This window comes from Zonotrichia albicollis, chromosome 16 (assembly GCF_047830755.1).
Source record: "Zonotrichia albicollis isolate bZonAlb1 chromosome 16, bZonAlb1.hap1, whole genome shotgun sequence".
Lineage (NCBI taxonomy): Eukaryota > Metazoa > Chordata > Aves > Passeriformes > Passerellidae > Zonotrichia > Zonotrichia albicollis.
This window is the reverse complement of record NC_133834.1, coordinates 1,201,731-1,221,521: the sequence shown is the minus strand read 5'-3', so window position 1 is coordinate 1,221,521 and position 19,791 is coordinate 1,201,731. Positions and strand designations below refer to the sequence as shown.

General features: G+C 49.4%; 1 protein-coding gene across 6 annotated transcripts in view; it reads left to right on the top strand.

Annotated features, from left to right (window-relative positions):
- The window catches only part of TSC2 (TSC complex subunit 2), a 35,803-nt gene that overhangs the window by 9,808 nt on the left and 6,204 nt on the right, over nucleotides 1–19,791 (top strand). Inside the window, exons 18-37 of one of the 6 annotated variants that reach the window (XM_026798359.2) lie at nucleotides 261–367; nucleotides 1,118–1,271; nucleotides 2,380–2,502; nucleotides 2,811–2,945; nucleotides 3,408–3,597; nucleotides 3,963–4,056; nucleotides 4,538–4,640; nucleotides 4,843–4,937; nucleotides 7,333–7,461; nucleotides 9,339–9,503; nucleotides 10,211–10,363; nucleotides 10,509–10,621; nucleotides 11,146–11,367; nucleotides 12,385–12,600; nucleotides 14,142–14,210; nucleotides 16,246–16,409; nucleotides 17,551–18,035; nucleotides 18,888–18,963; nucleotides 19,212–19,298; nucleotides 19,540–19,726. In XM_026798359.2, the coding sequence (XP_026654160.2) occupies nucleotides 261–367; nucleotides 1,118–1,271; nucleotides 2,380–2,502; nucleotides 2,811–2,945; nucleotides 3,408–3,597; nucleotides 3,963–4,056; nucleotides 4,538–4,640; nucleotides 4,843–4,937; nucleotides 7,333–7,461; nucleotides 9,339–9,503; nucleotides 10,211–10,363; nucleotides 10,509–10,621; nucleotides 11,146–11,367; nucleotides 12,385–12,600; nucleotides 14,142–14,210; nucleotides 16,246–16,409; nucleotides 17,551–18,035; nucleotides 18,888–18,963; nucleotides 19,212–19,298; nucleotides 19,540–19,726 (3,067 nt within the window). Of the gene's footprint in view, nucleotides 1–260; nucleotides 368–1,117; nucleotides 1,272–2,379; nucleotides 2,503–2,810; nucleotides 2,946–3,407; nucleotides 3,598–3,962; nucleotides 4,057–4,537; nucleotides 4,641–4,842; nucleotides 4,938–7,329; nucleotides 7,462–9,338; nucleotides 9,504–10,210; nucleotides 10,364–10,508; nucleotides 10,622–11,145; nucleotides 11,368–12,384; nucleotides 12,601–14,141; nucleotides 14,211–16,245; nucleotides 16,410–17,550; nucleotides 18,036–18,887; nucleotides 18,964–19,211; nucleotides 19,299–19,539; nucleotides 19,727–19,791 lie in introns of all 6 variants that reach the window. The other 5 variants (XM_014273274.3, XM_026798362.2, XM_026798361.2 and 2 more) reach the window with 5 other exon arrangements.

Here is a 19,791-nt window from a genome sequence, read left to right as displayed (position 1 = left end):
GAGCGGCCCCTGTGCCCCCAGAGCTGCACAGCCCGCTGGGTTCCTGGGTAAAGGTGGGGACTGGGTGCTCTGGGGCTTGCAGGAAGTAGAATTAATGTTCCTTGGCTCACACAGGTGTGTAAATGCGGTGCAATGCCTCCTGCAGAACAAGCTGTGGCATCGCTTAAAAATCCTTCTGCACCAGGAAAAATATCATGTAGGGGTGGGAGAGTATTGCAGTGGCTGAGGTTTGAGTGACTCCAGTGTGTTCCCTGTTGCAGGTGTTTGATTTCCTGCTGATGCTCCGAGCTGACTCCCTGCACCGCCTGGGCCTTGCCAACAAGGATGGAGCAGTGAGGTTCAGCCCCTACTGCCTCTGTGATTTTGTGTAGGTTTCTCATTGTGTCAGGCAAAAGAATCACAGAGTGGTTTGGGTTGGAAGGGATCCTAGAGCTCATCCAGTGCTCCCCTGCCATGGGCAGGGACACCTTCCCCTGTCCCAGGCTGCTCCAAACCCCACCCAACCTGGCCTTGGACACTTCTTAATTTATTTTTTATTTTTAAAAAGCATTTTTCCAAACTAAATTGTGTTTCCAAACTAAACTGTGTGCTGAGCTCAATGTTCCATCAGTAGCAATCTGCAGTTTTTCTAAATCTTCCACATCCAAGACCAGTCTGTAGTTACAGCCTAGGATTGTCTGAACCAGTAAGGCATTGGTGAGCTGTTCTTACAAATCACTTACCTGCAGAGCTCTCAATCTCAGACATGAAATTTAAGTTCCTGCTCACAAAGCTTCCCCTAAAAATGTGCAAATTTTTGCCTCAAACCAGTTCCACACTGAATTTGATTCAATGATTTGTACAAATCTGGCTAGTTTTAATTTTATAGCTTGTTTAAAGTTGTGTAACACACCCCAAAATATATCTTTCTAAATGAGATAGAAAAATCCTTCATTGATCAAATTGGCTGATTGCAGTGTGTCTGCTGGGCAATCCTGTGCTTTTTAAAATTGAAAATGCAGATTATATTTGTCAGTCTTTAACCTGGCTCCCAAACAGAGCGATGCTGTAGGTCACACGAATAAGCTGTAAAAATGACATGTATTTTTCTGTGTTTTTCTCCCTTTCTGTGCTGCAGGGAGGCAGAGAAAAGGGTTTCTGAGAAAAAGCCCCCTGGCACCCTGTCCCCACCTTCAGGCAGCCCCAGTGTGCCTTCCCAGGGTGGCACCGTCCGGGTGGGACACCTGCCCTACTCCATGGTCTTTGGGGTCCTCCTGCAGTGTTTGAAGCAGGTATGTGCCCTCCTGGCATCCTTGTGTCCCCTCCTGGCATCCTTCTGTCCCATCCTAGCATCCTTGTGTCCCCTCCTGGCATCCTTGTGTTCTCCTGGCATCCTTCTGTCCCCTCCTGGCATCCTTGTGTCCCCTCCTGGCATCTTTGTGTTCTCCTGGCATCTTTCTGTCCCCTCCTGGCATCCTTGTGTCCCCTCCTGGCATCTTTGTGTCCCCTCCTGGCATCTTTGTGTTCTCCTGGCATCCTTCTGTCCCATCCTAGCATCCTTGTGTCCTCTCCTGGCATCCTTCTGTCCCCTCCTGGCATCCTTCTGTCCTCTCCTGGCATCCTTCTGTCCCCTCCTGGCATCCTTCTGTCCCCTCCTGGCATCCTTCTGTCCCCTCCTGGCATCTTTGTGAACCCTCCTGGCATCTTTCTGTCCTCCTGGCATCCTTCTGTCCCATCCTAGCATCCTTGTGTCCACTCCTGGCACCAGCTGCCTGTCAAATTCCAGCCCAGAGATCTTAAATAAATCCTGAAAAGCAGTTTCTGCTCCTCCTGCTCAAAATCTGGGTGTGATTGTGCAGCTTCACAGCCACCAGTGGGAGCAGCAGTGCAGCTCTTCAGAAAATGAGCACAGCTTTCCCTGCCCTGCTTCAGAGCAGGCAAGGGCAAAAGCTGTGCTTGTTAAACAAGATCCAAGAGGACATCCTGCTTCTGAAAGGGCATTTGGAAATAAAACCTCTCCCAGTGCGAGTTTGCGAGGTGTTTTGGGAATGTTTCATCAGCAATAAACTGTAAATAGGAATTGTTCCTGAGGGTGGCATTGGACATGGTTCCGTGCTGAGGGCTTGGCTTGCTCTGGGAGTTAATTGGTGCTGGTGCTTTGGAGAATTGGATTCTGGCTGTCAGATCTCAATGTAATTCCTCTTCCAGTTTGTGGTGCCAGTATTACACCTCGAGCTGGGTGACAGACAGGGAGAAACTTGTGACTTCTTTTTCTGTATCAACCACGACAAGGCCTGCATCTGCCTAGGAAATGACACATTGTCTGCAGTTTGATTGATCTTCCAAACTCAAGTGAAATCATGCAAAAATTTTCAAGCTTAACATTTCCTGTCTTTGCAGGAGACAGACTGGAAGGTGCTGAAGTTGGTTCTCAACAAATTACCCGAGTCCCTCCGCTATAAAGTGCTATTTTTAACTTCTCCTTGCAACATAGACCAGCTGGCCTCTGCACTGAGCAACATGGTAATGCCACTGAAGCACAGTCCCCAGCTCCTTGGCTTGCTTGGGAATTGCTTGGAGGGGATTTTTGAGTGTTTTTTTTTGTCTTCAGACTAATATTTTAAAGATTAGCAGGCTGGTTGTCAATCCTTACTCACCCTCTCTTTTGTGAGGGCTGTTCTAGGTACAGAATAGGTAATAAATGTGTGTTTTAATGCATGTATATGGATATATGTATACACAGGTCTTGGGGAGCTGTGGGCAGTGCCTTCTGCTGCCTTTCTGAGGGTGTTTCAGTGAGAGGTGCCCTGACTGGCTGTGTGATTTGTCAGCTCACAGACAAGAAGACCACGGACAGGCTCCACGGGACCCCCGAAGGCTTTTCCCGCACGGATCTGCACCTGGCTGTGGTCCCTGTGCTGACAGCACTGATATCTTACCACAACTACCTGGACAAAGCCAAGCAGGTGTGGGGACATGGGAGGCTGCAGGGAGGGCAGAGCCTGTAGAGCATGGTTTAGTCTGGGAGCTGGTTAGGAGACAGGAGTGCAAGGTAACACTGCCCTTTGCTGTTGGTGAAAAAACACTTTGGGAACTCCATGTGGGATTAACTGTGGGTTCACTCCTCATCTCTCTCCCCTCACAGGTCACTGAGTGATTCTACACTCTTAGAAACACAAAATTTCTGTTAAATCAGGAACTTAAAGTCTCAATTACCTACTTGATTTGAGTTCCCTGATAAGAGTTTGGCCTGGGGTATCTGCAGTGTTATTTAAAGCTCAGTGTTAGCACTCAGCTGTGTCACCCAGCCTTGCAGCAGGGGTGCCTTGCAGCAGGGGTGCCTTCAGGGTGCCCTGGGGTGCTACCAGGAATCAGGGGGTGCTGTCAGGGTGTTCTTTGGTGTGCTGAGTGTTTCCCTGCCCTGCCAGCGAGAGATCGTGTACTGCCTGGAGCACGGGCTCATCTACCGCTGTGCCAACCAGTGCGTGGTGGCACTGTCAGTCTGCAGCGTGGAGATGCCCGACATCATCATCAAGGCACTGCCCGTCCTCATTGTCAAACTCACCCACATTTCTGCCACGGCCAACATGGCAATCCCTCTGCTGGAATTTCTGTCGAGTAAGTCGTGATGTTCTTCCTTTCGGTTTCTGTAGTTGTGGGCTTTGTGTGGAATGGGGGGATGTTGTTCATATGGAATGCACTGTGATGCCCTTGCTTAGGTTGTAAATGTTGGATCACCTAATTTGTTACAAGTTTTCTGTATGAAGCTCTTGCTCTGAAGAGAGAAACACACTCTGTGTTGAGCAGCCATACAGAAATACCAGCTGCTTTCTTCTTGCATGATGTGATTTAACTTCCATGTCACTGATCATTCAGAAAAAAACAAAAATCTAGAAATTGAACTGAGTTAGGATGTTGAAGGGTTGTGTGGAAGGGTGTGTTGAGGGCTCACCTGTGCTGGTTTTGCTGTTGGACTCTTGCAGCTCTGGCCAGGCTGCCTCACCTGTACCGGAACTTCGCGGCAGAGCAGTACGCCAGCGTCTTCGCCATCTCCCTGCCCTACACCAACCCCTCCAAGTAAGGCCACAGCAACGTGCTTCTCTCAGCTGTGAAACTCAGAGCTTGGAAAGCCTTTTCTTGTAGTTTTTGGTTCAAGGTTATCCACAGGATGTTGCTCATTCTGGTGTCACCAGGCTTTTCCTGAAGAAGGGATATTTCTGCCTTGTGAGGGTGGGCAGGCCCTGGCACAGGGTGCCCAGAAAAGCTGTGGCTGCCCCTGGGTCCCTGGAAATGTCCAAGACCAGGCTGGACAGGGCTTGGAGCAACCTGGGACAGTGGAAGGTGGAACTGGATGATCTGTAAGATCCCTTCCTACCCAAACCATTCTGTAATTCCATGATACAATTCTAGGACATCATCACCTTGGACAAAAACCTGTTTTTCTTGAAGAGAATTTTAGAGGGCTTTTTTTTCCTTTACACTCTGATTAGGTGAAGGAGCAGTTCAGTGTGCCAGGCTGAGCAGTGCACACTGAGCTGGGGTGTCTCTGCTGCTGCAGGTTTAACCAGTACATCGTTTGCCTGGCCCACCACGTCATCGCCATGTGGTTCATCCGCTGCCGCCTGCCCTTCCGCAAGGACTTTGTCCCCTACATCACCAAGGTAATGGCTCTGCTCAGCCCAGCAGCACTCAGGGGACCTGATCCAAACTGAGCTGAGATCTTTGGAGCTTCTCTTTGAAGCCTGCAGAATTCTGGTTGTCCTGTCAGCGTCTCTGTGAGCTCTCGTGCTTTGAGCTGCAGATTTTGAGCTGCAGATTTTGAGCCGCACGTTGTTCACGTTGTCACCTCCTGTCCCCACGCAGGGCCTGCGCTCCAACGTGCTCCTGTCCTTCGATGACACCCCAGAGAAGGACAGCTTCAGGGCTCGCAGCACCAGCCTCAATGAGAGGCCAAAGAGGTAAATTCTCTTGGAGCCCAGCAGGGTTTGGTGTTCCTGCTCTGGTGTCCCTGAGGGAGGCTGGGTTCTGATCCCCATCTGGCAGTGCAGTAAGCAAGCAAAGTAAACCTCTTTAGGTCAAAGACAAGTGGGTTGGTGAGAGGCTGGGATGCAGCCAGGCTGGCAGCCTGGTGGGGCAGCTGAGGCAGCACTGCCTGTCCCGCAGGCCTGTGCAGCCCTTTTGGTGCTCACTTCTGAAAATCAACACTTGTGTCAGGTTGGGGTGTGTCAGTGCGGTGTGAGCAGAGATGAGAGATGAGGGTGATACCAGAGATAACAGAATCCCATATTCATGTGGATTATGTGAGCTCCTTTTGATGATTGATCTGTAACGAGTCATTTTCAGATGATTGCCAGAGAAATGGTTGTGATCAATGACCTGGATAAATTATAGAGCCAGTCCTGTGTTTTTCCATGGTGTTCCCAGCCAGGTCAGTGCACTGGCTGGCACACAGCTGCTTTCTGTCCAATCCCTTTTTTATTTTTTGAATCTTTGAAGCCATCATGACAGTTTTAAGCAAAGCCTTCAGAAGTCAGAGCCTTTCTTTCCAGCAATCATTCAAGGTAACATTTGCCAGGGGAGGAAGATATTCCTTGGAAGGCATTCAGGGTTTCTCCAACATCCTTTTACCTGCAGGGATTACCTAAACTGGTTCACTTAACTTGCTTCAGTGTTGTGAGCAGTGAGCACATGGTGGCATCTGAGCCCTGGGGAAAGTGCCTCTACTTCAGCTGCAAGGCTGCAGCAGTCTTGCAATGCAGAAACACCATCCCTGCCCTGCTGCTGCAGCTGTGAGCCTTGTGTTGTGTTTCATCTCTCCCATCTCCTCCTCTTTCATCCAGCAACTTGGAAGAGAAGGCTTTTGACACTCATCTCTCCAATTAGAATTCCAACTAATATTTTTTTTTTCTTTTTTCCCCCTTAAAAAACCTGTTAAATTCTACCAGGTTGGAATACTACTGTCTCTAAAGGCTTTTGCTGGATCACTTTCCACAGAGATCTCTGCTGAGGAGCATGGCTGTACTCAGGCAGTGCCCAAAGCACTGGAATAGCAGGATGCCACTGCTTCTGGCTGAGCATGGATTTTGGCCAGGGCACAGAGGAAGGGCCTGGAGCAGATTCCAGTTTCCTTCCTGAGCAGTTTCTGGGCTTGGTTTTCAGTCCTGAAGCCCAAAGAAGGTTTCCCTGCCATAGCTGAGGTGCTGGGTGTTCCAAGGGTATTGATCCCAGCAGTTCCCAGGGCTGCTGGGTGTGCTGATGTTGGTGTAGGGGATGATCCCTGAGCATGAACCTGGGCTCTCTGCAGCAGCTGTGGCCAAAAGTGCTCTGGGAGAGGTTGCTGGGAGAAGGACAAAGAAATTCTGATCCCTGCAGGTGACAATCTGAGATGTAAGAACTCACTGAGATGAGGATGGCAGACAAATTGTGTTTAGAAAGAGCCAGAAGGGTTAAATTAGTGCCTGCATTTTATCCCTGGGGATGGGAGCTGCTGGACCAACTGTTCTGCCCAAATTAGCCCGAGCCTGGCGTGCATCTCAGTGACTAATTAAAGTGCCTCTTGGATCTTAATTGGATCTTAATCGCTGTCATCTCCCACGTGTTCCTGGCACTTGCCAGTGTGCACAGTAATTTCCTTTCTGTGCCTGCCCAGGGCCCAGGGGGTTCCCTGGAGCTGGGGTGGCACAGGAGCATCCCCAGGGCTGTTTGTGGGCTCTGCAGTGTGGCAGGGTCTGGAACAGGGGCTCAGTGTCTCCGGGGCCTCGAGCTGGGCTAAGGGACACCTCTGGGAGGCCCTGGGTGTGCTGTGACTCAGCTTTGGGCCAGGCTTAGTGAGGACAGAGATGGGTGCCATGGTCCCTGTCTCTTATTAAAATCTGCTGTGACCTAGTGCAGGTAAAGCATTTTAGGATCTGTGGAAGCCCTCAGGTGTTGAGCCATGCTGAGTTGGGGCAACACAAGAGGGGGTTGAAGTGCACAAAACTCCTCAGCCTTGAGGAATTTGTGCCAGGGAGCCCTCAGGTGCCCTTGCCTTTGCTGAACAGCCCAGTATTCCAACTCTCATTTCAACCAGTTTTTTTCTTTTAACTTGTACTAATTTCATTTGTTTTGTAGCACATTTAAAATCTTGTTTTCAAAATGTGGTTTGTCTTTTTAAAGCTTTCAGCTCTGCTTGTTTGTATGTTTTAATTTTTGTTTCCCTTTTTTTTTTTTTTCCTGGCATTTGTTTTATTTTCCATCACCCTCCGGGATCCCCCAATATTGACCCTGTGACTGTGACCTTTCAACCTACATCCCTACAATGGTTTCCTCCCTTCTGTGACCTCTTTTGGGGCTTGGTGCTTCTCCACATAGTAGTTTAAGACTAGCCAAAAATGCAAAGCAAGGCTTGAATAACTCTCCTCCAGTGAAAGAGCTGAAAGAACCCTCTGCAGTTGATGCCTTCCGATCCCGCAGCATCAGTGTGTCTGAACATGTGGTCCGCAGGTAGAGGCACTTTGGATGGGGACAATCCAAGAGCAGCTGGGCCCTTGGAGGTTTTGCTGCCAGGGTGGGTGGAAGCAGGGTGGATTTGCATGTGGGATGCTTGCATGACTTGGTTATCCCATCCAAAACCGGCCTCGGGCACAGGCGAGGGCTTTGGGAAAGCATCCCGAGGCTTCCCAAGGCCACGTCACGCCCTGGGTGTCTGTGCTCACCTGGCCACGTTCTCTGATGCTTTAGCAATCAAAGATTCTGTTTTCAAAGTAAAGGTGGTGAAGGGGAAAAAAACCCCCAAACAAACCCACACACAGAAAAAGGAAAAAGGTTGCATTCTGCACAAGTGAGAATCCTGGGTACAGCTCACTAAAACTTGAGCCTCTCAAGCAGGGGTTTGATTCAGGAGAGGCTCTGGAAGCTCTGCAGAGTCATGGAGAGCTCTTCTTCCAGTCTAGTCTGGCCTCAGTTTAGGATTTGTTCATCTGAAGGAGCTGGTGAAGTCTCCTGGTCTCAAGAATGATGCCATGAAAAACCTGGATTTGTCTTTTCAGAGAGCAGTGAGGGCTGTGCTCAGCCCATATGAATTGTTGCTTTCACAGCTAAGGAAAACAAGATTTGATTTCAGAGATTGATTTGATTGACTGACAGGTTTTGATGGCAAGCATTGATCTGCTCCAATGAAAGATCTGAAATAATTGATGCCAGTTTTTAAAACATATTTCTGGATCACTTCTCTTGAGTGTTAAGCTGCTGAACCTGAAGAGTTGTGCCTTAACTGTAAGATTGCTGTCAGTGGTACTTGATTTGGTTTATTTTTTTTTATTTTTGGCTCTATGTAGTGTTTGGGGGAGAGAGGCTGAAGTGACTGAATTGCAATTATAGTTCTGACACTTCATGTAATGGGAGAAATCCTTCCCTGGCAGGGTGGGCAGGCCCTGGCACAGGTGCCCAGAGCAGCTGTGGCTGTCCCTGTATCCCTGGCAGTGCCCAGGCCAGGCTGGACAGGGCTGGGAGCAGCCTGGAGCAGTGGAAGGTGTCCCTGCCATGGCAGAGCTGGCACTGAACGGGCTCTGAGGTCCCTTCCAACCCAAACCCTTCCAGGATTCTCTGATTTCCCCATTAATCATGAGGTGATTTTCTTCTCTTGCCTTTCCATGTACATGGTAGCAACAAAAAGTTCAGATAATTGCCCTTAATGAAGCCAAAGAATTTGCCACATGACAACAATTTTGGCTGTGCCTCAGCTTAGTTTGTATTACAATGACATAAGGAATTGTCTTTATAAAGTATTGCAGTCCAGCCTAAAACAGAAATGGTTTTAAACTGCTTTGCTGATTTGGCTGATTTGAAGGCAGACCTTCTCTCTATTCTTGTGCCAATTTCCTGTTCAGAGTGCAATGTTTTTTCCTATTTCAAGTTAAATTAGGTTTTACGTAGCTATTGAATTTGGAGGGGAAAAAAACCGATATACGGAAGAGATGCAACAGAGAAAAGAGCAAACCACAGGAGTATAAAGTGAAGTGTGGAGTGCCCCAGTTTCTGGCTCATGGGCAACCTGCTGCCTGGGAAGCTGGTGCTGCTCATGGGGTGCTTGCCCTCAGCATAGATTAGGAGCTCAAAGCTGCCACTCTCTCCTTGCTTGGTGCACTTGCCCATGGGCCACCAACGTCAGAGAGCGCTGGCACTGGAGGCTGTCCAGAGAAAATCCCCTTGCTGCAAGGACAGCCTGGGAAGCACAGCACCAGGCTGATCCCAAAATCTGTTTCCCAAGGCCTGGGTGTGCTGGCTGGCACGTGCATGCACAGCAGGGGCTGCATCCCACCATCTGTGAGCACAGGGACATGGTGCCATCTCATCGGGCACCTGGGGCCTTTCTCTTCCAGCCGCATCCAAACCTCCATCACCAGCTCCAGCCTGGGCTCTGCAGATGAAAACTCCATGGCTCAGGCTGATGACAACTTGAAAAACCTGCACCTGGAGCTGACAGAGACGTGCCTGGACATGATGGCTCGATACGTCTTCTCCAACTTCACCGCTGTGCCCAAGAGGTCAGTCAGGGACACACGGGTGGGACTCAGGTTCATGTCTCACTCTGTTGGTGGGAAAATGTTGGGATTGTGGCAGGCTCAGGCTCTGAAGCCTTTCCTCACTGATAAAATCTTGGCTAAAAAGGAGGAGATGAGGAAAGACTGGAGATGGGAAGGCTGTGGTGAGGTCTCAGAGCCCCTGAAGGGGCTCCAGGAGAGCCGGAGAGGGACTGGGGACAAGGGGTGGAGGGACAGGACACAGGGAATGGGTTCCCACTGCCAGAGGGCAGGAGTAGGTGGCATACTGAGAAGGATTTTTTTTCCTGTGAGGGTGGTGAGACCCTGGAATGGATTTCCCAGAGGATGCTCCGTCCTTGGAAGTGTTCCAGGCCAGTTGAATGGGGCTTGGAGCAGCCTGGGGTAGTGGAAGGTGTCCCTGCCATGGCAGGGGGTGGCACTGGATGGATTTTAGGGTTCCTCTCAACCCAAACCAGTCTGTGGTTCTTTCAAATCCATTGGAGCAGGGCTTTGCTCCCTGTCCTTGCAGGATAATCCCAGCGTGCTGCAGCAGCTCATCCATCATCCTGATGGATAACAGGGATGTGGGCAGCCAGGGGGGGTGGCACAAATGCTGTGTAAAGGAGAGCAGGCAGCACCTCCTGCATGGTTAATGGCACCAGCTCTGTTCTCTGCCTGCTGAGGAATCTTCATCCCAAATGTGTTCCCAGGTCTCCCGTGGGGGAGTTTCTGCTGGCTGGAGGAAGGACCAAGACCTGGCTGGTTGGTAACAAGCTGGTGACCATCACTACAAGTGTTGGAACGGGGACAAGGTCCCTGCTTGGCCTGGACTCTGGAGAATTCCAGAGCCCCCCAGAACCAAGGTAGGTGTTGCTCCCATTTCTGGAAATCTCCACTCAACAAAGTCACCTAAACCACTGCTACATCTTTGTAGCATAAGAGGAATGTTTTATTTGTCCAGCACGCCTGATTCCTCCCTCAGCATCACCAATGTCTCCTTTCCTACAGCTCAGACCCTGTTTTGCAAGTGAGACAGACCAAGGAGGCTCCAGCCAAGCTGGAGTCCCAGCCTGGGCAGCAGGTTTGCAGGAGCTCCCGCAACAGAGTCCGATCCATGTCGGGTGAGTTCCCATCCTGGGCTCTCCCTGCCACAGCTTGAAGGTCTGGGTGCCTCCTGTGTCCGAGCTAATTGGAGATCTGGAGCTCTCTGGTGTTTAATGAGGAGCAGGTAGCAGGAGCTGTTGGCTTTAGGTGTGGTGAGGCTCCTCCTGCTTCCCTCTCTTTGCAGGAGAGCTTTGGTAATCACATAAACTGCTTTATAAAGAACACATAGAACATCAAATTCTCTTTGTGGTATAGCCCCAGCTGGCAGCTAAGCCTCACACAGGTGGACACTTTGTCCCACACAGGGAGATGGAGGAGAGAGTTGGAAGGGGAAAAGTAAGAAAATTTGTGGATTGAGAGAAGAACAAGTTTAATAATTAAAATGAAATAATAGTAACAACAATAATTGTAATGACAAGGGAAATAAAATCAGTATACTGTGTATGTGGCTGCTAGAAGAAGTTAAAAGCCTCATTCCTGAGATATTTTTGGGGCTAACTAAGCGTGTCTCTCCCTTGGATTGTGTCTGTCCTCCTGCCAGGTGGTCATGCCTTACGTGTTGGTGCCTTAGACAGCTCAGCCTCCCACTTTCCCAGTGGCTCAACATCCCAAGGGACACAGGGCCCTGCTGCTGCTGCAGCCCGCCCAGACAAGGCCACTCCTGCCCCACAGACGGCCCTGCAGAAGGAAAAGGCCAACTTGGCTGCCTACGTGCCCCTGCTGACCCAGGGCTGGGCAGAGATCCTGGTGCGCAGGCCCACAGGTGGGTACCTGAGTGTAGGGGGGATCCTGGGGAGAGACCAGAGCCTGGGGGAAGGAGAAAAATCCATATTTAGTTGTAAATGAATCTGTTTATGGCTTACTGCCTTTTGAAACTGTAGAACCATGGGATGGGTTCCATCCAGTGCCACCCCTGCCATGGCAGGGACACCTTCCCCTGTCCCAGGGTGCTCCCAGCCCTGTCCAGCCTGGCCTGGGCTCTGCCAGGGATCCAGGGGCAGCCACAAGTCTGGGCAGCTCAGCTGTGTTTGCTCTTAGGGAAGGAATAACAACCTGCTCAAGGTCAAAATGCTTGAGCACCAATGTGTTCCACGAGATTAACAGGAATTACCTGTTTCAACTGAAAGCTGTTTCATGAGAAAGTAACTGACCTGGTGTTAATTAGGACACCTGAGTGTTTTGGATGGCTTTGGGAATCTGCTGTAGCAGTGAGTTTCCAGGGGTGGGTTTTGAGGAGCTTGGGGTGCAGTGCAGAGCACTGAGAGTACCAAATTAATTGAGTCATTCTGCAGAACTGAGAACTTGCTCTGTTTGGATCTTTTACCTGCAAATTCCAAAACAATGTGAGCATTTCCAACAGGAGCTGTAACCTGTGGGGGAGCTGGGAGACGGTGTTCACAGGGGTCTTATGTTGAGAATCTGGCTCCATGTTTCAGAAGGCTTGATTTATTATTTTATGGTATATATTACATTAAAACTATATTAAAAGAATAGAAGAAAAGGTTTCATCAGAAGGCTAGCTAAGCTAAGAATAGAAAGGAATGATAACAAAGGTTTGTGGCTCGGCTCTCTGTCCGAGCCAGCTGGGCTATGATTGGCCATTAATTACAAATATCTAAGATGAGCTAATCAAAAGCCTACCTGTTGCATTCCACAGCAGCAGATAACCATTGTTTACATTTTGTTCCTGAGGCCTCTCAGCTTCTCAGGAGGAAAACTCCTAAGGAAAGGATTTTTCATGAAAAGATGTCTGCAACACTTCCCCCCTTGTCTGGTGCAGGCAACACGAGCTGGCTGATGAGCCTGGAGAACCCGCTGAGCCCCTTCTCCTCAGACATCAACAACATGCCCCTGCAGGAGCTCTCCAACGCCCTGATGGCTGCAGAGCGCTTCAAGGAGCACCGGGAGACGGCTCTGTACAAATCCCTGTCCGTGCCCTCCTCCAGCCTGGCCACGGGCACGGCCAAGCCCTCGCTGCTGCAGCGCTCCAACACAGGTGGGGGCTGCGGGCAGGGCGGGCCAGCTCCGGGCTCTGCTGGGTCCCTGCAGGGCTGCCACAGCACCTGGGAGTGTCAGGGGGCCGGCACTGAGAAAGGGAAGCGGTTCTTGTCCCTAGAAGGGAAAAATTCCCTTCCTCTTGCTTCTGCTGGTGCGCGGGGGAGCAGGAGGCAGGGGGAGTCACGGAGCTGCTTTGGAGGAGTGGTGTGGTTGGTGTGTTCCCCAAATGAAAATGAACAAAGTCATGGATCTGTTCCCTCTCCCACTTGTTTGGGGCTGATCTGGGCATCCCACTTGTGGATGGATCTTTCCATGCAGTGTTTCCATTTCCATTTGTCTTCAGTTTGGGAGTCTGTGTCGGGCACTCGGAGCTGCAGGTTCCTGGGGCATGGCCTGTCCCAGCCCTTGGCAGCCAGGAGGAGTGGGCTGCCTCTGGCTTTTACAGCAGAATGCAAATCCCCTTGGATTTACCCACCTCTGAAAAGGACTGTTCAGCCTGCAGTTGAACCACTCGAGTTTCATTTGCTGCCTTGATTTTAACACAGTGGCCAAGGATTTTCACTCTATTTAATGTGGTGCTAGTTCCTCTTAAAAACTTGTTAATGTTGGGAGATTGGTGTTGACCAAGAGCTGCAGTTTTTAAAGCTTTCTGCAGTCCCTGCTCGAGCTCTTACCAGTGGTATCCAACACTGAGGCTCTGAGCACTGCAGGCACCATCAGAATTGAGCAGCGGTACCAGCAGACCAGGCTTTGCCGGGGAAAATGGGATGAATTGTCTGGAAATCTGGTTAAAATGCCAGTTTTCAGCTTTCTTTGAAGCAGGGCAGGGTGTGTTTTAGTGTTTTAGAACATGTAAACACAAAATTGGAGCCAAAATCAAATTATCGCCTCTTACAAACAAACAGAAAAATTATTCTCCATTAACACTTTTGTGACTCTAAAAATTCGTGGTATGTGGAGCTAAGTGGAGAGCTGAACCCATGCCACCTGAATGCCACTCCTGTGCCAGTCTGGGAGTCATTTGGGCCCCTCCTTGTTACCCAGACTTGCTGGAGCTGGCTGGGCAGTGACTGGAAGAAGTTTTGCTGTCCCACGCCTGTTCTGCCCCTTTAGAGGTTAAACCTCTGTGGGTCTTTACCCAGATTTTTCAGGCTCTTCTGTGGGTTTGAAAGTGACCTTGTGCAGGTCAGGAAAGGGTCAGCCTGGTTTCCTGTGTGTGCTGGGATATCAGGAAGGGATTTTCTGTTCCTAAGCCTCCTCACAAAACGCATTCTGCAAAGGCAGCAGTTGGAGCCTGCACTGTTGGATGTGTTTATTCCTCCTTATTCGTGTTGAGACCTCGTGCCCTTAAAGTATCCCTTTGGCATCTGGTGAGCTTATCCCAGCTTGTTCTTTCCTTTGTTTCATTTATTTATTTGTTTGTTTTAAACTAGGCTCTTGGTTACATTTTAAACTCTGTGCTTTTTAATTTTTTTATATTTTTTTCATATAGTCTCTCCTTCCTTTTGATGTAGCTGCTCACTTGATTTCCCTTTGCAGTGGCCTCTTTCTCTTCCATGTACCAGTCCAGTTGTCAAGGGAAGTTGCACAGGAGCATATCCTGGGCAGGTATATTTATATATCTTTAAGGAAAAAACCAACCAAACAGTATTGCCATAGAAGAACACCTCTGATTCATAGAAAATGTATCCCTCATCCCTCATTTTCCCCTTCCATGTCTCCTGTCTGTCCCCAGTCTCATCACTCTCAACAAATGGGATCTTGACTAGCATGAAGAAGTCCAAGCCAGATCCAACATTTGCAAGTGCAGACAGTTCCTCAAAGCAGCTTTTAGCTGGGGTGGCTTGTGAGTCATGAGGCCAGTGTTAAATGACCTGTCAAAACGTGGCTGGGTTAATTAATCCTTCATTTGCAGCTTCATTTTCCAATTGGCTTTGTGTTGTGCCCAGTGGAAAAGCTCCCAGCTGTGAGGAGAGCAGCGTGTGCTGCAGGACAGGCTCCCCTTGGAGCTGCTCAGCCCACAGGGAGCTGCCAGAATTGGGCACAGAAAAATAAAAGCAGCTGATAATATGTATAGATTTCATATATGGATAACGTTCAGCCAGCATGGAGCCTGGTTAAGAGCTTTTTTTTAAAAACAGAAATGTATTTCAGCAGAAAACCTGCTAAATTTTACCTTTCAGAAGCTCTACAATAACGTCAAATCTTTCTCCACTTCAGTAAAATTTATTTCATAATTAAATGAAGTGGAGATCAAATTACACACTTTATGAGCACAACACCTGCATTGCTTTGATAACCTGCAATGCTTTGTGATTTTAATTAGAGGGTTCAAATGTCTTTCTGCCTCTTTCCTTCACTGGAAAGCTCCCAGCAGAGCAGTGGGGTGTTCTGAGCTGCTGCTGGCTGCTGTCAGAGGCCTCTCAAAGCAACACAAAGCTGCTGCAGTTCAATATTTTTCTGTACTTCCCCCTGTTCCTGTTATTCTCTTCCCACCTAAGGAATAATTAGTGCTTGGGTTGTTTCAAAGCACCAGCAATCTTGGCAGTGGTGTAGGAGGGGAGCTTGGCAGCACTGGGTATCTGCAGGTGTGTTCTGGCTTGGACAGCTAACCAGATCAGCACGTTGTTTTGGTTCCTTTTGGTTTGTTTTGTATTTTTAGAAGGTTTGTGTGTGCAATGCTAACTCTTAATTGCTTCTTTGAAATAACTTTGGTCCTGCGAGCTGAAATCAATCCAGGAAAAGCTGCTTTAGTGATTTTTTTTCTTTGTATATTTTTTTTTAATTTTGCTGATTTTCTTTATATTTTTTGTGTGTGCTAATTTTTTGGTTTTATTACTTTTATCGTTATTATTTTGGAAAACAAATCTTGGCCTTTCAGATTGGTCTTCCAGTCCCTTGTGTGCATAATGGGAAGCCTCCTGTTCTCCAGCCTTTTCCTCAGGACAAAAAGCAAGGCCAGGAGGAGCCTTTGGTCAGACTCATCCCTGTGGTCAGTGCCTGGAGCAGATCCAAGGTTAAATCCTCCATGTAGGCAGGGCTTTTTTGTCAGTGTGGTTCCACTCCCTGTGTGTGTGAGCAGATGCCACCGGTGCCCCTGTCACCCCTGCTCTCGTCCTTCCACACATGTTCAGGGCTGAATTGTTCTGCTTCTCCCGAGACGTTCTAGGAAAGCTGCCAAACTGCAAGGAAATGGCTCCTAGGAAAATTTCTGATCTCCTTGTAGGCCTCAAGGCTCGGGAGCATTGCATTTCAGTTCAAGAAAAGCTCCCTTTGAGAGCTGATGTCTCCAGTGAGCTTTTATCCCATACTTTCCTACACCTCTGTAGTTCCTGTCTGTCCTGATAACCCACGTCCAAGGTCCCGTTTCCTCATCCCACGCCCTGTTGTCCATCAGCAACAAATTGGAAAAAACAGCTGCACTTCCTTGGCCCAAAAGGCAGGCTGTGAGGGAGAGGTGATTTATTCCCTGCAAAAAGAGCAGCCAGGAGCGAGTCTGACGTGCCAAGAGATGCCAGGGCACTCACTGGGCATGGCCTTCCGTTGAGATCCCGTAGGGAAAAGGCTGGTGCTTGAGAGGAGAGGAGAGATGGGGGCCTGTCCCCGTGTCCCTCTCTCAGCTGCCGTGCCCGTGTCTCCCTAGAATCGGCTGTGGTGCTGGAGGAGGGCAGCCCGGGCGTGGACATGGAGCTCAGGGAGGCCGAGTCCCCCGCCGAGTCCCCCGAGAGCGAGGACGCCGAGACCTCGTGTTCCGAGCACGTGCTGAGCGAGGAGAGGTTTGGAAAAGCGCAGGACTCGTACAGCAGGGTAAGGACAGGCCCAGGGTGGGACACCCAGGGGGGGATTGGCCATGGGCTCCCTCATGGCGCCCTCAGGAGCTGATCGCTGATGGTGCTGGGCGTGTTCAGGGGAAAACCTTGATCCACATTGCTTTGTACTCCTTCCTGCCCACTTTTCCTTGGAAGTGTGGGGGTGCCTTGAGCCTTGCTGCTGTCAGCTTTTATTCTGGCTGTCAGGAGAAGGAGGGAATCAGTCCCTGTGAGGGTGGGTGGGCAGGCCCTGGCACAGGTGCCCAGAGCAGCTGTGGCTGCCATGGATCCCTGGCAGTGCCCAAGGCCAGGTTGGACGTTGGGGCTTGGAGCAACCATGGTGTGAAAAACACCAATCATTTGTTTTTAAAATTTTAAAAGTGTAATAGTAATAAAATGGTTATAAAAATAGTAATATAATTAGAGTAATAATAATTTGGAGAGTTTTAATTAGGAAAATATGAGACAATAGAGACAAAGAGTTATGGATGTCTGGGTACCTTTTTCTGGACAGCACAAGCCCGAAAAAGGACCCAGGTTAACAGAGGATTAACCCTTAAAAACAACTGTTTTTGCAACAGCCTGTTGCATATTCATACACCTTGTACATGATGCATAAATTCCATTCAAACACAGGATTCTGTCTGGTCATCCTCCACTTCTTCCTCTGAATCCTAACAGCGCCTTCGAGGCGGGAAGAAGTTTGTTTCTTTTGATAAGAGGGCAATAAATTCCTTTTCTCTGAAAGATTTAGGTGTCCTGTGACTGCTATTTTGCTGCAAGTCCTTTCTTTAAAAAAAGTATCCTACATAGCATAGTCTCTATTTCAACATTTTTTTAATAACCCAAAACTACATTTAACACGCTACTTAAGAAAATCAATACAGCATTACTTTCTAACACAAACATATAATATTCATTTTAATATTTGCAAAAAGCCAATCATAAAATACATGCATTTTTCAAAGATGGGATGAGCATTCAGGTCTGTCCCAACCAGAACCATTCTCGGGTTCTCTGATTCCGTGAAAGCTGTTAATATTTTCTCTTTTTTTTTTTTTTGTTTTGTTTTGTTTTGTTTGGGTTTTTTTTTGTTTGTTTGTTTGTTTGTTTGTTTTTATTTTATTTTTTTTCCCCAGTCCTCCTCCACGTCCAGCCAGGAGGAGAAGTCGCTGCGCTCGGAGGAGCTGTGTGAGGGCGGGATCCCCATCGGGCGTGAGGAGGGCCGGGCGCTGGAGGAGCTCTCCTTCCAGCCCTCACAGCCCCTCAGCAAGTCCAGCTCCTCCCCGGAGCTGCAGACGCTGCAGGAGGTGCTCAAGGACGCCAACGGGCGGGAGGTGCCGCGGAGGCTGAGCACGGAAGTGAAATCCAAATCCCAGTCGGGGAACCTGGAAGGGGAAGGCCTGGGCGGATGGCCGGGCCGGGCCGAGGACGGCCGGGCCGCCGGGCAGGGCGGCGGCACCGCGGCTGCCACCTCGCCCCGCTCGCCCTCGGGCCACCGGCCGCGGGGCTACACCATCTCCGACTCTGCCCCGTCCAGGAGGGGCAAGAGAATCGACAGAGACGCCTTCAAGGGCAGGGCAGCGGCGTCCAACACGGAGAAAGTCCCTGGGATAAACCCCAGGTGGGTGCAGAGCCCCTGAGCTGCTCCATCACGGCTCCTTCGGAGGGGCTGCACAGTATCCCATAAATAATTAATCATTCAAATTATCACCTCTTAAAACAAACAAATTATTCTCCATAAACACTTCTGTGACGAAAAATTTGTGGCATATGGAGCTGAGTAGCCCATGCTGCCTGAATGCCACTCCTGTGCCAGTCTGGATAAAGCTCCTGCTTTATTCAGGAGCTGATACAGACCTGTTGAGCACACTACCATGAAATGAACTTAGGGATTAGGAGACAGAGCTCCCAAATGGTGAAAGAAATAGATGGGTAGTTTCCTCCTGTACTTTATGTACTTAATTAGGGGCTGTGGTTTGACCATAGGTTACACAGGTTAATTTTGCTGTGAATGATGTGGATTGCTAGTTTTGCATTTTGTGCAAAATCCTAAAAAGAAGGAAAAGAAGGGTTGTAATAGAACCTGGGTATTGTTAGCTGTCCAAAATTGCATGATGAGACAATTTTCATCTGATTGAGGGCAGGTAAAATGCAAATGTCTGCGCAATCATGTGTCTGAGAGCCTAGAAATGTCCCCAGAGCTGTGGAGGGCATTCCTGCTCCTCCATTCCCTGCCTTTGAACAGGGAATTTGTGTGGCTGTTGCTGTTTGACACAGCATTGTTCTTCAACAGGGGTCTGTTGCAAACCGCAGGTAGTCCAGGCCCTCAGAGTGTCTCTGAAAGATGAATAATACCCTGTTAGCATTTTAATTCCTCCCGTTTTTCTGCTGTACATAATGTTCTTACCTCCAACAGATCAAAACTGACATTAATTTTTATGGTAACAGATATTTCCCTCCTTCTCTCCTTCAGCTTTGTGTTTTTACAGTTGTACCACTCCCCCTTCTTTGGTGATGAAAACAACAAACCCCTCTTGTTGCCAAATGAGGTAAGCAAGGAGTTGTATAAATCCTTAATTTTTTTAACCTCATGACTTTCTTGGAATGCAGGTGATAATTGCAAATGTCCAGCTCAGGTGCTGCAGTTTAAAGGTGTTTCCCACCAGCAGGGCCACAGGTGGGAGATCTCTGTGTTGGGGTTGTGGAGGGGATTGTTTAAAGCTGGCAGAATGGTGGGATGGTTTGGTTGGGAGGCACCTCCCAGGCTGCTCAGATTGGGTCTCTGTTTGGATTGCAGACGTTTGAGAGGTCGGTGCAGCTCCTGGATCAGATCCCATCCTATGACACACACAAGATTGCAGTGCTCTACGTTGGGGAGGGCCAGGTGAGTGTGTGCAGGGTCCTGGATCCTTGTGGGGTGTTGGGAACCTCTCCAGCTGTGGGGTTTCCCTGCTCCAGCTGTGGGATGTGCCCTGCTCCTGCAGCAGCCTTCCTTTTCCTTAATTTCCTGTGCTAAAAATGAAACCCTTCTGTGGGGGCAGTCACCTGATCCCAGGAAGGGTCTGTGGTGCTGGTGCAGTGCTGCTGGCCCTGAGTGTGACACGTGCCATGTCCCTGTGTCCCAGAGCAACAACGAGATCGCCATCCTGTCCAACGAGCACGGCTCCTACCGCTACACCGAGTTCCTCACGGGCCTGGGCAAGCTCATCGAGCTCAAGGACTGCCAGCCTGACAAGATCTACCTGGGTGGCCTGGACGTGTGTGGGGAGGATGGACAGTTCACCTACTGCTGGCACGATGACATCATGCAAGGTGGGCTGGAGGGATGGTTTGTGTCTCCTCACCTTAACTGACCTGCATCCACACTGGTTCCTTCC